Source organism: Sphaeramia orbicularis, chromosome 12 (genome assembly GCF_902148855.1).
Source record: "Sphaeramia orbicularis chromosome 12, fSphaOr1.1, whole genome shotgun sequence".
Classification (NCBI taxonomy): domain Eukaryota; kingdom Metazoa; phylum Chordata; class Actinopteri; order Kurtiformes; family Apogonidae; genus Sphaeramia; species Sphaeramia orbicularis.
Genome location: NC_043968.1, coordinates 10,326,660 through 10,341,342, shown reverse-complemented (window position 1 = coordinate 10,341,342; position 14,683 = coordinate 10,326,660). Strand labels below are relative to the sequence as shown.

The window sequence follows — 14,683 nt, the reverse complement described above, 5'->3', positions numbered from 1 at the left end:
AGACACTAAACACTTGGTAACAGGCAGAAAATACTTAAAATTGTGCTTAATTTTCTTTAGACATTTCAGGTTGTTCATATTTGTTCAGGTTATTCACATTTTATCATTACAGGATAGTTTGTAAATGTAAATATTTTCATAATTTAATGTTATTTTTTGAACTAAAAACAAGACAAAAATTTGAAGTTGTCATTATTTATAGACATGATGTAATAATGTATTTTTCACATCAAACCGGGAAGAAAATATGGAGTCATTATTTTGTGTAGGTTCTTCTGCTGTTATTATTTGACTGTAGATCATGTTGGTCTGTAGGTGGAACCTGAACTAAAATGAGTTCGACAGCCCTGACTGTGGAATTTCTGCACTTTGCAAATTCATCTCACGGGTTAGGGTTAATTGATTTAACATATGTGCAGCTGTTAGTCGCCTGAGAAAGGTGACTTTGGGAACTTTAAGGGAAAAGTACCCATGAGGAAGTGCAAATTTAATAATGCCTGATTGGAGAAAAGCTCATTCTTGACTTAGTTAACACGAGTGGACGGGAATGGCTGTGAAATGGGCATTAAATTCTGTTTTAAGTAGTCTTAAAAAGTCTTAAATTTAACTTGTAAAAACCTGTAGGAACCTTGGTTACGATAACATGCATTCATGTGTCTCATTCCAGCACTTACGAAAGTTGAATAATTTCAACTCCTACCTGGCAATACTGTCCGCCCTGGACTCGGCTCCCATTCGGAGATTGGAGTGGCAGAAGCAGACCTCAGAGGTGAGACCAATTCATATAAGCGCCAGCGAGGGGTTGATCAATGTGTAAATAAGCAGATATGACACACAGGGGTGGAAGTCTCTGTCTAAATTATGTACCTTGGCTCACTTTCAAATCATATTTCTTCTTTTGTCAGGGACTGGAGGAGTACTGCACATTGATTGACAGCTCCTCGTCCTTCAGAGCGTACAGGGCGGCTCTGGCTGAAGTGGAGCCTCCGTGCATCCCGTACCTGTAAGCAGATGAATGATTACCTGCGTGTTCCGACTCATACACACTAGAGTTTCCACAGTCACGAGAAACACAGAAAACAAAGGAAAATCTTGTGATACAGGGTGTTCACAAAGTCTCTTCGCAATTTAAAAAACTTATTACAAAGGCAATTGATGAGATACGTTAATCAGATGTTTACTCAAATTGTGGGATCATGTGCAATCAAATCATTGGCCTGTTTTTCTTTAACGAGAGATCAATTAGTGCAAATGCTGAACTTGACCTTTTGACTGAATATGTGTCACCACAACCCGATGACCTTCAACCATCATTTTCCAGGCAGATGGTTCACTACCACACTGGGTTCTGCATATTGGTGGGTTCTAAATCAAACATTTCCAGACCAGTGGATTGGAAAGGATGATCAAATTCCCTGGTCACATCGTTCACCAGATATCATTGCCCTGGATTTCTTTTTATGGGGTTATGTTAAAGATAACGTGTATCGAACAAATCAACGACCTGAAGCTAAAGATCACTGATGCCATTGGCACCATCGATGAGGCTATGATACACTAAACATAGAAACAAATCCAGTACCGTCTGGATGTGCTTCGTAGAACTAATGGTGCCGATATGGAGGTGTTTTAAACAAGGCAAAAAAAACAATTAAAAATCCTCAATATCTACTTTTCATTTTGTAATAATTTCTACAGATCTGTCTATTCATTTGCTTTTGTAAAAAAAATTGTTAAATTGTAAATAGACTTTATAGACACCCTGTATTAAGACTTCATTTTTCAGGACTAGAAAACTCATGAAGTTGAGTAAAATCATTAAATGTTTGGGAAAAGTCAGGGGATTTAATAAGTAGGGACACAAACACATAGAGCATAAGATGAACTACAAATTATGACCAAATATTAACAGTACAGCTGAGATGTCGATGTCTTATGAAATTCTGATTCACAATGATTCAGAGTCAAAGTTTGGTCAAAGTCAAACATGTCTGTAAATAATTCTTGGGTGGGTTTTCTTTATCCTAATGCAAGAATCAACTGTAAATCTACATTTTAAAGCTGATAATTTTAGGGGGGTTCTAAGGGAAACACATCACTGTCGCATTTCTCCCCCCTTTTATGTCTCTCAAATTTGTTTATAATGAAATTCACAACATATAAGAACGAAGCCTGAGGTGCCACAGTTACTTTTTTTGTTACTTGACGAAGAACAATACAATTTTGTGTAACATAAATACAATCTGCATATTTACAATTACAGTCCTTACCGAATAGCTGATTAGTTTAATAGTTTTTCCTGCGTATTTGATGTGAATATGAAAACCAAGTATTGTAGGAGGACAAACGCCACTTTTTAATTTGTAACTCCTGAAATGTTCGTGCACTTAAAGGTTGTGAATCATCTTGGAAATTCTATTATCGCTCCTTGAAAAGTCACGGAAGAGTTCTGATATTTGATGTGTAAAAATGCGTACAGTGTGCAGGTGAGTTCCTCAGTCACAACTTGTTTTATTAATAATGAATTGGACTGGTCCTTCCTTCTTCTACCTCCAGGGGTCTCATTCTGCAGGACTTGACTTTTGTCCATTTGGGGAATCCTGATCTCATTGATGGAAAGGTGAATTTCTCCAAACGTTGGCAACAGTTCAATATTCTGGACAGCATGCGGCGCTTCCAGCAAGTGTAAGTTCACTGATGTTCATTAATTATAAGACGCTGTCATCGGGATATATCAAAAGGAAAGCCCTGTTAGCATCAATCACAGTAATGGATGCCATTGTTTATTTATATAATGTGCAGTTTGTTTTTCATTAAACTTTAATAGCAGAGACATGGTTATCATCTCCTTGTGGGTTGTTTGTTTTCTCGCTAATGAAGTACCGCATTGGCCTGGTTTTTCTTTTTCAGGCATTATGAGCTGAAGCGTAACGAAGACATCGTCTCTTTCTTCAACGACTTCAGCGACCATCTGGCGGAGGAGGCGCTGTGGGAACTCTCACTGAAAATCAAGCCCAGGAACATCGCCAGGCGCAAGACGGACCGCGAGGAGAAGACCTAAGGCCCGCAGACCTGAGACTGACCTCCAACTGTGCTTCATGACACTAACTCCACTTTACTACAGACTGAGAGAGAGAGAGAGAGAGAGACGTATGGAAGCTATCTGCCGGAGCTACTGGGAGACTCACCGTGGGGAAATACAGAACAAAAACTAGAGACGACTGAAGCGAGGCCGAGGTTTACAAAGAGCTCCACTTCTCTGGGAGATTACAATTGGGATTAATGCGGCTCTGGCGTTTAGACTGGGAGAGATTCAGCAACGACCGGTGAAACGGGAGGGGAGTCCGGTGCCAAGAAAGGAGCGAAGAGTCACACAGAGCCGACAGGGAGGCGCTACGGACGTAACCAAAGTCTGCCTTCTGGGCTCTCTGTTTTAGAGTGGAGCTGTTGCGTGTGAGTGAGCTTGAGGTGAATGGTCCATTACTCTCCAAGTTGCTCCTTCCTCTTCCTTTATGTATGTGCCATTTATTGGTCATCTTCTGCAGCCCTCTCTCTCCCTCCGACGACCCTGAGATCCCCCCCCCCCCACAGCAGAACCTTGAGAGCAACTGCTGTGAACTGACGTCAAAAACACGCCGGCTGCAGACCACCCGCCCTCCCTCCCTGAGAATCTGCTGGGGTCGTGAGGGGAACAGAACTTGAAGAGAGGATGACCATTAAAAAGACTGGAACCTATGAGTTTGTTTTGAAACATTTTGTGTAAGAATCATGTATGGTTATTATATGTATTATATACAGTGCTCCTTTTGTTCTTAAAAAGGATGTTTATGCTTATGAGAAGAGCTTAGCTTCTCCCAAGTGCCATACATATGTGCACTAAAAAAAAGCAAAAGCAAACACACAAAAAGATAAATTACTAAAGATGCTGTGATCTATGTATGTCATACTGAATCATTGTGTGCCGTGTTCAAGTGTAGAGAACCATCAGGCAATCACAATCATGTCCCAGTCATGTCGGTGTGTTTGTGTGTGACTGAAGTCCGCTGTGACTTGTGTGCTTGTCATTCCAAAATGTGCTGTAGTAAATCATTTTGATTCTATTTTTTTTTTCCCTTTTTTTTTTTTGGGATAATGGTCAAAACCAACACATCACACTGTGCTCTCAAACTCCAATAAAACCAACGGCTCTGTTTCTATATTTATCTGTGTCAGTCAGGAGATTTATTAATTCCACCAAGGAGGTTTCCTGTGTCAGAAGTACCGCAACGATTCCATGAAACACGATTGAAAGGCGGGGCACGAGCCACGGATGAACGCCTTGAAAAGCCACAAAAAGGGTCCATGGAGTGGAAAACGTAACGCTGAGAAAGGGGTTTCCCAGTCCCAGGTGACACCTCATAACACCTTTACTTGGAGACATGGTTGAATGTGTAAATATAGCAGCAATTGTGGATTTTAGAAGAAATGTTTGCTCTGGTTTAGTATTTGGTTTAATGGACCGTTTGGATGGAACTCCTGACATGTGGAGGCTCATAGTTCAGATTCTGTAAGTCACTGGCCTTGGGGAGTCACACTGTATGAAAGAGGAAAAACGCAGCTGCACTTGTTGTAAATATGGTGAACTGGTTGTAGACTGAGAGTAACAGCAGGTTTTAAGGAAAAGAACCTCTTTCCACCTTAAGAGATATCCACTAGGTCTTAACATTCAATGCAAAATCAGGAAAAATCTTTAAAAATTCAACTAAATTTCATAAATGCCATATTAGATATGGAGATAATCTGAGCCCAATGAAGTCTGAAGTTTTAGGAACTTTTTAAAGTGTCAAACATGTTTCAGTGTTAAAGCATGATGAAGTTCTGCAATTCCAAACAGTGTGGGTTTGATCATTTTTACAATGTCATTCCATTCAAACTATTTTGTATGGCTTTTGTTGCCACGGTTACTCAAATCACAACATTTGGATATGTGTGATTTGTGTTTTCTCAAAGTCGTGGAACTAGTTAGGAGCCTGATTTTGGAATAAGAAAAAACATGCCCGGTATTAATCTGTCTGCCTACTGATGGACAGACCAATGCAATCCTGACACCCTTTCACCAATTAGAACCAAGAACTTTGTTACCATGGTAACAGTCATTTACACTTTCTTATAGGAGGAAAACTGGTCATAATTCTTAGTATGGGAGTGGTTGTTTGGTTCTGGTGTACATCTGTGCTGTGAGTGCCCATTCATTCAGCAACAAGTGGTGCCATGCACAGCAAACCCCGCCCCTCACATGTATAGTAGCTTATTTTGGCATCGATCCAGCTCATGTCATCATGTCTATGCATGTGATGATGTAAGCATATCAATTGCCTCTATATATGTGCCAAGTTTGAAGTAAATTGAAGTAAAATTTATGTTTTTATAGATGTGAAATTTTGCCCATTATGAGTAAACGGGAGAAAAAAATATTTTAAAAATTCATTAAAAATTTGAACTTTGACCTTCTTTTCCCAAAATGTAATGACATTGATTCTGGGTCACTGGCAATCTATAAATCCAATCTGATATGAATTCAACCAAGTTTTGCTGCTAGAGTTCTAACAAAGAAACAAACTGAACCAAAAACAATGCCCCTTGCCTCCCCTCTGGGGGGTGGGTTAATAAAACCTAATCTACAGCCAGGCTATAGCGGCTCAAGGCAGCAACACTTTCATTTACACTCTTGAAATTTCAAGGCAGCTCATCCAAAACCGTAGCTGTATCAAGTGGATGTTTATAAGTTTCATTCTGGAATTAAATGGTACTGTAGGCTGACCTTCACCCAAAAGAGCCACACTTGTGAGGCAAAAAAAAGTCAACACTTCACAACTTTAAAACAGACCTGTATTTATTATTGTTGTACAGAATGGTCAGTGGAAAATTAACTTAAAAAATTTAAGGCATGAACTTGGTATGCTTTAGATTATCTAATGGAAGAATATTACACTGAATAAAGTGTAAAACAGATAGCCACTTGGCTTAAATTTATGCTATTGACGATACAGCAGTAAAATAACTTCAGCACATTAATGTTTAATCAAATATATTAATTTAAATTAAAACATTAAATAACCACAAATCAATATTATGTGGTAAAACAAAGTGCAAAAGCATGACTAAAACATAAATAGTACTGGTTTCTATAATAAACCTCTGTTCAGTAACAGCGCCGAGGACCATTAAAAATAATAAAACCGTCAAATGGAAGACCGTTACATGTGAGAAGCATTTTGACATATGCACCAGAGATGCACTGAAGGATTGTGGTTCATTCCTAAAAGATGCTGAGACTCGAGCCACATCTACTGATCCACACAAATCAGTAACAGCAATCACAACTCGAAGCTCATACAGTAGACACTCAGGACATATTCATCCACCCGAGAGTCTCACAGATTCTCAGTGGGGCCGACTACTGGGTTCCAACAAGATCCTCTTTCCAGGAGGATTCGCTGTACTGGTCTGCATGTTGCCCTGCTCTGAAATGGCCCTTTTGAAGCCCCGTCCGTTAATAGACGTGCGTTGCCATTTGCAGATATCGCCGTTCAATATATCTTGAATGTGCTGCACAATTAGGTTGATTGCCACTGGAGAGAGACAAACGGAGAATAGAGTGTAATCATGATACTGTAGAGACAAAGAATAGTCACAGAATAAACTAGAAGCACTCGGAGAGCGCAGACCTCCGCCAAGGCTGATCAGTGGCCCCCCCTGTGGGCCCCCCCACCCCCGATCACCACCAAAATGTAATCATTTCTTCCTTATCCCATTTCCAACAAACCCTGAAAATTTCATCCAAATCTGTCCATAACTTTTTGAGTTATGTTGCACACTAACGGACAGACAAACAAACCCTGGCAAAAACATAACCTCCTTGGCGGAGGTAAAGATTGAAATGTTTACCCATATTGTCGACGCCCCTTGGAATGATGACATCTGCATACTTCTTAGTCTGCAAGAGAAGCACATGTTCTCTAATGAGGGGAGAGGGCACTGCTTCATGATGTCTGACCAAAAGCAATTCATTGGGCAACTTGTTGAGTACGTTTACATCCACCAAATAATCAGTTTTACATCCACCAAATAATCAGTTTTTTGCCCTAATTCTGAAAAAGACAAAATTCCTAATACGCTATTCACAAGGTTATTCAAAGTTAACCTTCCACTATAATTCCTGTTTATATACAGTAGTGCAGACCCTGATTAAAAATAGGTTTTCCACGGGTGGCAGATGTTCCATTTTGTGCATCCCATCCTAAATTCATTCCTTCAAAAACCTTTTTTGAAAAAGTTGGTTTTGCATATTTCTAAAGACTGGTTGATATCCTTTGTCATAATGTTTAGAAGTAGGTGTGTTTCTGCTTTTGACCAGAAATGTGGACTTTTCTTTGTAGCAACCTTCTCTACCAGAGAGGATCTTGTCTCAGTTGACTGCAAACAGGAAGCTGTTTGTGTCAACCAGAGATAAAATAAGCAAATGAGACATATACTTGCTCCAAGATTTCTCATAGAAAAGGGATAATATTGGTATATCCTGCTTGTCCTGCTCTGCAGTGGACTAATCATGGAATATTAGAGTTAAGTATTAGTTTTAGAATATTAGGCCTGATCCCAATTCACCCCTTGGCCCTCCCCCTTACCCCTACCCCTCCATTTTGCGCGTTCACGTGAAAGGGTAGGGATGTCCTGATTCTTGATGAGTCGGAGGGGAAGGGCTGTTTGGCCCTGAAAACAGAGTTTTCAGGACCACAGTCCGAACGGAGGGGTATGAGAAATCTCCTATAATTTTGTTCAAATCATTGGCAAGATGGAGGTAAACACAGCAAAAAAGTGCAGTGTACATATTTTGTTTATAAATAACTTAATCATTTCATCGACCGTTTAATGCTGTTTCAATGTGTTATAGACTGCATTTCTGCGGTTTGCAGTTGATAGCCACAAAAGATGCCCAAAACCCATGCAACAGAGACGGTTACACCTGCTGATGGTATGGTGAATTCTTTCACAAAGTTATCGCATCTGTTTATAGTGGCATTGATAACTGCTGATGATGTAACAATGTAACAGGTATCGAAGGGTTGTATTATGTCATAGGAGAATGTTTCCCCCTTAAGGGAGAAAGGGGGAGGGCCAAATTGTGAATTGGGATTGGGGCTTTGTGTGCATGTAGACATACTTAATTGTGATCATACTTACAGGCAAACAGAACTCCTCAAAAGCAGGTTTGACAAACGTCGTGTACTGAGTGAGAATCTGCTCCAGGTCTCTGCCTCTGTTTACATCCCGCAGAACTACATACAGGTAAGAAAATGTAGAACTCAGGTCAAACTAGTTTTAGTGTGAGACATCTGGAATATTTCTGCAAGTTAGAGAAAGAAAAATACCTCTGCGGGACAGTCTGACATCTGAATCTGTGTCCACAAAGAGTTTCATGTGAAACATGTCACGCACTTTTTGTGGGTAGAAGACGAGGATGCCCTCAAACAATACCACATCTGCTGGGTAAAGAGTAATCCTGTCCTCTAGCCTGGAAACACAGAGGTAACGTTCTCACACGAAGGCAAAGACAATCACTGTTTCCCCATCTGTGTGAATTCAACATGATAGATTTCCTACCTGGAATGAGTGACAAAATCATAAGTTGGAACTTCCACCACCCTCCCCTCCACAATGTCTTTCAAGGTTTTGTACATTAAATCATTGTCGAATGCATCTGCAAGACAGTGAACAAAAACATTATACATGATATTATACTGGAAATAATGTCTCTATCTAAAATGTGACAAAAATAATATTCCCTGGGTAAACATAGATGACAGCAAAATGTGCTAGAAACTCATTAAAGGATAGCCTAGTTCTTCCTGACCAAGGTGCTGTGAAAAAAAATCTTGAGTTGTAACCTTATGAAATGTTTTAATAGTATGGAAAACCTTGACTATCATCTAACTGTTGCACTCTCAATTGTTTCTGTCACCTCCAAAAAAATATGGAATCAATAAGGCTCAAGAACAAAAAAAAAAAAAAACCTGCTCCTTATAATAAATTGACAAATGTTCAATCCAAAACCAACCTGGGTGGTCAAAGTTGTACTGGCCTTTCAGCGCTTTAGCCTTCTGATCCGGGGTCAGTACTCTGTAGAAACTGTCCTGACTTATAATAGCCACCTTTCTCTGACGATGGTCCACTTTGTTTTGGCCCAGGAGCTCCATGATCTTGGCACAAACTGTTGACTGAGGAAGAGAAGTTGGTTCTACACAGTTTGTTGTTTCATTTTACACGTCTTCATGCTGGAGGAAAAGGCTACTAGCAGGGGACAGTTTATGTTGATGTATCAAAGGGAGGCAACAACCCTGAAGCTCAAAGTGTGACCTTCTGATCTACAGATCATCGCTTAATTACCTCCGCCAAGGAGGTTATGTTTTTGTCGGCGTTGGTTTGTCTATTTGTGTGCAGGATGACTCAAAAAGTTATGGACGGATTTGGATGAAAAATTCAGGAAATGGTGATACCGGCACAAGGAACAAATGATTAAATTTAGGTGGTGATGGGGGGGGGTCTGCGAGTGCTTTTCTAGTCTTTGACATTGTATTGACAAACACTATCGTTACCAGCTGCTAGCTACCTGTAATAATAAACTATTTAACGCTAAGCTGTAGTAGTGATGGTAAATGTTATTAAAGTCAACAAAGCATTGGTGTAATTGCTGATTTTTGTGTCAAATTAATAATAATAAAATATATAAATACACAGAGCAAGGGGCGTGCTAGCTGTATGACAATTTGTAGTAGGCTAAGCTAATTCTAACCTGCTAGCAAACTAAGCTAGGCTGCTCCGGATGCTAATTTCGCAGCAGAGACACATATAAGGCGATCCTTCCGCTGATATATATAAAAACTGACCTTGCCGCTGGCGGTGCCTCCGCTCACCCCGATCAAGAACGGACGATGCCGTGGCCTTTCCGACTCGTCTAAGGTTTCAAAAGCAGCCATCGCAGGCTAACCGAGCAGAAAGATTGCAGAAGTCTAGCTAAATACAAGCTATGCTAACAGTAGCAAAACAAAGCGCAGTTCTCGCGAGACAGTAGGAATGGTATACAGTGTATGACGTAAGATTGTCTAAATATAACCACAGCATTCCCTTGAGCTTTTTTTTCTCTCTTCTTGTTTATTCCTTTACTTTTATTTTATCTAATTTACTTACATATTTATGTAATTGCATTTAATTTCTTCCTGCCTCACCTCGAGCATTATGTTTTTTTTCTCCATGCCATGTTCTGGTATATGTGTATACAGTAAGTTGTAAATAAAGTATGAAAAAAAAAAAATAAAAATCCCTGGAGCATTGAGTACAGTGGAAGAAGCGACGACTGCCTTCTCTATGTAGAGCATAATGTTGTATCTAATATAAATTATTATTTGAGTAAATATTTATATATGTAATATGTGTATGTATATCTATGTAAAACCATTTATTTGTATAAAAAAAAAAAAAAAACTGCAAATAAAAGCCACTGATTTTTTTTAAGGTAAGTGATCAAAAAAATATTTATTAATCAATTAAACAATTTTACAATATACATATATTACATATACATACAAAGCTTTACTGTTTTTCTGGGTCACCCTTTAAGTTTTTTTCTGAGTCTTCGTCAGTCTGTGACTTGTCTTTGCTGGATTCATCCATTACTATCTCCAAAGCAGCATTTCCTTCAACTCTCCTCACCGTCTCACCTTTGGCGGCAAGAATTTCCTCAATGTTTCTGGAGTGTACAAAAAGAAAACACAACACAGGAGTTATTTTACAAATAAAAGAATGCTGTTGGTGTGTCTTTTATGTCAACTGAGCTTTAAAGATGTGCTGAAATGATTGTCATCAAAAGTGGAAGACAATAAGGAGTCAAAATATTGCTGGATGAATGTTACTTGAAAAGACCTGAGAATTTCCAGCATCAATTAAAGTACTAATGATGATGGCATCACATAACATATAATGTAAACATTTTTGGTAAACATCTCTTAAATGTATTACAAAGATAATATGACGATACATTCTGGGGGTTTTTTGTTTTGTTTTGTTTTTTTGTATTAAACTATAACAAACCTCTTCCCCTCTAGATCAGAGAACCAGCCAAGGTTGTCAGCGATGATATGATGATTCTTACATCCCGGACATGTCACTATCACGACACCTTTGTGGTAAGCCACCTTTGATATCTTCTGCATGGATCGGGTGGAACACACCTGCAAACACAATATACTGAGGTTGATACATCTTTTAATTGTAGGCACTGGTTTAAACTCGAAGAAAGGCACAAGGTCCAGATCAAGCGGTGACATGAAGACACATTTCATGTTCAATAAGCTCTGTGTTTAAACTAAATAACTAAATAAAGAAGAAAAGGTGTGTTAACAAAGCAAAGGAAGCAGATTTAATTTAATTCTTAGTTTGTAAAAAGGGGGTGGGAGTCAATAAGTTATACTGCTTCCTACTCCTTTCTGAGCGCAGAAAAATTTAGTTTTGGTTCTGTGTTATCTGATGATTCTATGTGCTCGAAATAAAACTACACTACTACTACTACTAATTTAAGAAAAAAAACGGGTACCTTGCATGTGTAGATGAGCTGATAGTGTTTTGACTGGATCTGACCCACGGCGTCACCTCTGACACTCGGACTACTTGATAATCTTCTCCATGATCTCAGAGCAGCTCCACACCTGTCAGCTGGAAACACCACACCCAGACCAGGCTGCCTCTGGGATGACTGTCCTGTCCTGACTGTGACAGTGGTCAGTGGTCGGTGAGTACAGAGTGTAGACAGAACAGACCGACTGGAACACCGCATCACTCGGCTGACCGCGAGCATCCTCCTGCAGGTATGCGACACACGGACTGGAAGAAAAGACTCATGTAAAAGCAGCAGGTGAACTGCTGCTTCAGTGAGCAAAGATCCACAGTGTCTGTTCTACACAGCGTATTTACGACAACGTATAGCGAGTAAGGAACTTGTAGTTGCTACGGGATTTCGTCAACGTGTTTTGTCGCAGTTTGATGACATCACACACAACCCTTTTTTTCAAAATAAACGTTATGTGAAAATACTCTACACCAGGGGTGTCAAACTCAGATCCTCGACGATTTTATTTTTTGCTTAATTCAAGATTTTTTTTGTTTAATTCAAGCAAAAAAATCTGCCAGTAGAACAAGTGAAAATTATCTTGGTTAAGATTTCTTGAAATAAGATTTTCCAGATCTATTGTCTAAAAATAAGTTCTTATATCTCACTGAAAATTTACTCTTTAGGTGATTATGTCCTATTTTATGTGTGATGAGATATTTGGAATAGAAATGAGAAAAATACACTTGGTAAGATTTTAATTTTTGCAGTGTACAGCTAACCAAACTGCATAGACACAGAGTGTGTCAGTGATGACATATCAGGTTTTAAAGAGTTAAATGTATTTTTGGTAAGATTTATGGACTAAGTCACATTTTGTGTTTCTGTGCGGAGAAATCAAATTTCTATGAACACAGTCACCAGATGACAACACGCAGACGTAAATTTCTAGCTCAGATGTTCCACTCTTTCTCAGAATAAGATTACTAATATTGTTGTGAGTTGAAAACAGACAGTTATCATCACCCTATTGTTTTTGATGGCTTCAGAGGGAGCAGGAAGGACACAGTACTCTTTTATGAAGTTTTTTTGTCATTGTCCCAACAGACTAAGGCCAAGGCCACTGCAGGCAACATATGGCAGATGACCTTTCCATAAATAAAGTGTCCAAAGAATTTAGTTTAGTTTATTGAGCTGGTGGTGACTGAAGGGTGTGTTGCTTAATCCTGCCATGGATGGTGTGTGTATTGGGAGGTTGTTTAGAGAAAACTGCAAACTGTCTGAAACCAGGAAGCCTCTCAGTGCTGACGCACTGTCTTATTTAAGAAGTGCATGTGCAGTTTCTCCATGACACAATCCTCTTTTACTTTATTAGAAGTAAATGTGACCTTAAAAAGTAACACTCTTACAGGGCTTACACTTGTACCAGGATCGATCCCTTATTTATAGGTCTTCACTTGTCATCATTTATTATTTAAAAGAGACAGTTCAGTTGTTCATGTGTAACTCAAGTTTGTCTGGTAAAAGACATTTGTTTTCAACATTGTTGGTGTAATTAACCTCCTAAGACCTAGCTATGGGTTTTCTGTCCACATTTGTGGACAAGAGTTTCACAACTTTATACAAAAAAAAAAAAAAAAGAAAAGAAAATTGTCCACCACACAGGACATTCCATAAAAATTTTAAAAACTGCATCTGGAAAAAAAAAAACTGTTGCATCATGATGTTTCCAATATAGGCACTTATTTAATAAAAAACAAAAAAAGCTTGTACTTTGCTGACATTTCCTGGGTCTTAGGATGTTAAATATAAGCCATATTGTAATGCTCTGCACATAAATGGGAAGTTTATATTACTTTATTGAACTTTTTTATTTTATTTTACTTATCTAGCTACGTAAATTCCATTAATGTTTTTTTTCTTTATTTTTCTTTTTTTTAATATTCAAGAACAGACTGATGACAAATTAAAGGAAAAATCTGACTTTATGAGTAGAGAAACATAAGATATACAGGCGCTTCCACACAGATGCAATGTATGATACAAATGAGTTATCGATTTCCACAGTTACATTTTGGATGAAGAAGGCAGGAGAAAGGATCTACATGACTATGAGAGGGTTCGTTGTTCAGAGTTTAATTTACACAGACTGCTCAACTGAGCAGTGTTTCAGTGACAATGACTTAACAGTGACTTGAGGGAAAGACGTCAGTGATGAAGGGTGATTTGAGGAATGTGATGCATGTACGTTAGTGTCCTCAGGTGACTAGGAATGTCAGTGCATTACACGATGAGACTAACAGCGAGGAAAATAGTAGTGAAAAAATGCATAAACACACATGCACAACTCAGAGTTCACTGGTGCAGTAACAGACACTGGTCTAACAGAGATGTGCATGAAAGTGTCGGATGAGTCATCTTTCATCGTATTCTCAGCAGGGGTGTGCATGTGTCACATACACCGAGAGAACAATCCAGGCCCGAGTATTTGACACCTACAGTGAGGAGATCTGGTGACTCTATTATGCTGTTGGGGGCAGTTTTGTTTGCTTCCCTTAGAGGAAAGACTCACTGCAAATCAATGCAAAGTTATATTGACTGATCACATTTAGCCCAGTATAGAATATTGTTGATGAGAATGGAGTCTTCTAAGATAGGGTACGGTTGGCTACTGAATGGTTTTAGTATGAAAATGATGTGAATCCTATGGTAGAACCTTGATACCAAAGCCAACTAATGCAACCTTAACACCTTCAGGAGACTTTGGACCATCATGTTAGATAGAGCACTCCTTCATCCTCATCAAAAGATAAAAGGAGGGAACATCTTTGGAAGAATAGGTTTCCCTCCATGCAGTAGAATTTACAGAAAAGAGTGTTTTAACATACGAAGGCAATACTAAGACAATGTATGTTGATTTTATCTTCTTATTTTGTCAGTCATCTGTGTGTAACTGTCAGTGGCAGATCTAGAAAATTTTACACCGAGTGCCATGGGAGGACCGTATGTGGGAATCACCATTTATAAATGTATTCAGCAAAAGAT

At 38.9% G+C, this 14,683-nt stretch overlaps 3 protein-coding genes across 14 annotated transcripts in view; 1 reads left to right on the top strand and 2 right to left on the bottom strand.

The window, feature by feature from the left end:
• rapgef1b (Rap guanine nucleotide exchange factor (GEF) 1b) overlaps positions 1-4,198 on the top strand; it is a 54,074-nt gene extending 49,876 nt beyond the window's left edge. For all 11 annotated transcript variants that reach the window (XM_030149142.1, XM_030149140.1, XM_030149143.1 and 8 more), the window contains 4 exons: positions 668-769; positions 906-1,003; positions 2,557-2,685; positions 2,911-4,198. In XM_030149142.1, the coding sequence (XP_030005002.1) occupies positions 668-769; positions 906-1,003; positions 2,557-2,685; positions 2,911-3,061 (480 nt within the window). In that variant the 3' untranslated portion in view covers positions 3,062-4,198. The remainder of the gene's footprint in view (positions 1-667; positions 770-905; positions 1,004-2,556; positions 2,686-2,910) is intronic.
• A 1,652-nt stretch (positions 4,199-5,850) lies between these two features.
• On the bottom strand, positions 5,851-10,105 carry uck1 (uridine-cytidine kinase 1). 2 transcript variants are annotated; one of them, XM_030150693.1, is made up of 7 exons: positions 9,924-10,105; positions 9,095-9,254; positions 8,641-8,737; positions 8,409-8,551; positions 8,221-8,315; positions 6,912-6,976; positions 5,851-6,682 (listed from the first exon to the last, which is right to left on the bottom strand). In XM_030150693.1, the coding sequence occupies exons 1-7, from the start codon at positions 10,011-10,013 to the stop codon at positions 6,424-6,426; spliced, it is 909 nt and encodes a 302-aa protein (XP_030006553.1). In that variant the 5' UTR covers positions 10,014-10,105; the 3' UTR covers positions 5,851-6,423. The 2 variants fall into 2 exon arrangements, with proteins under 2 accessions (XP_030006553.1, XP_030006554.1); XM_030150694.1 differs by having other exon boundaries at positions 5,851-6,611; positions 6,928-6,976; positions 9,924-10,101.
• Positions 10,106-10,547: 442 nt separating this feature from the next.
• Positions 10,548-12,052, bottom strand: dnlz (DNL-type zinc finger). Its single transcript, XM_030149853.1, has 3 exons — positions 11,627-12,052; positions 11,125-11,264; positions 10,548-10,783 (listed from the first exon to the last, which is right to left on the bottom strand). The coding sequence occupies exons 1-3, from the start codon at positions 11,885-11,887 to the stop codon at positions 10,627-10,629; spliced, it is 558 nt and encodes a 185-aa protein (XP_030005713.1). The 5' UTR covers positions 11,888-12,052; the 3' UTR covers positions 10,548-10,626.
• Between the last annotated feature and the right edge of the window lie 2,631 nt (positions 12,053-14,683).

What these genes read in the sequence shown, in the direction of transcription:
- uck1 (XM_030150693.1), bottom strand. Translation starts at nt 10,013, where the DNA reads ATGGCTGCTTTTGAAACCTTAGACGAGTCGGAAAGGCCACGGCATCGT. An exon ending in GATTTTGTCACTCATTCCAG is followed by an intron (nt 8,552 to 8,640) that starts GTAGGAAATCTA and finishes CTGTGTTTCCAG; the next exon opens with GCTAGAGGACAGGATTACTC. An exon ending in TGTCAGACTGTCCCGCAGAG is followed by an intron (nt 8,316 to 8,408) that starts GTATTTTTCTTT and finishes ACCTGTATGTAG; the next exon opens with TTCTGCGGGATGTAAACAGA.
- dnlz (XM_030149853.1), bottom strand. Translation starts at nt 11,887, where the DNA reads ATGCTCGCGGTCAGCCGAGTGATGCGGTGTTCCAGTCGGTCTGTTCTG. An exon ending in AGCTCATCTACACATGCAAG is followed by an intron (nt 11,265 to 11,626) that starts GTACCCGTTTTT and finishes TTGTGTTTGCAG; the next exon opens with GTGTGTTCCACCCGATCCAT. An exon ending in TCTGATCTAGAGGGGAAGAG is followed by an intron (nt 10,784 to 11,124) that starts GTTTGTTATAGT and finishes TGTACACTCCAG; the next exon opens with AAACATTGAGGAAATTCTTG.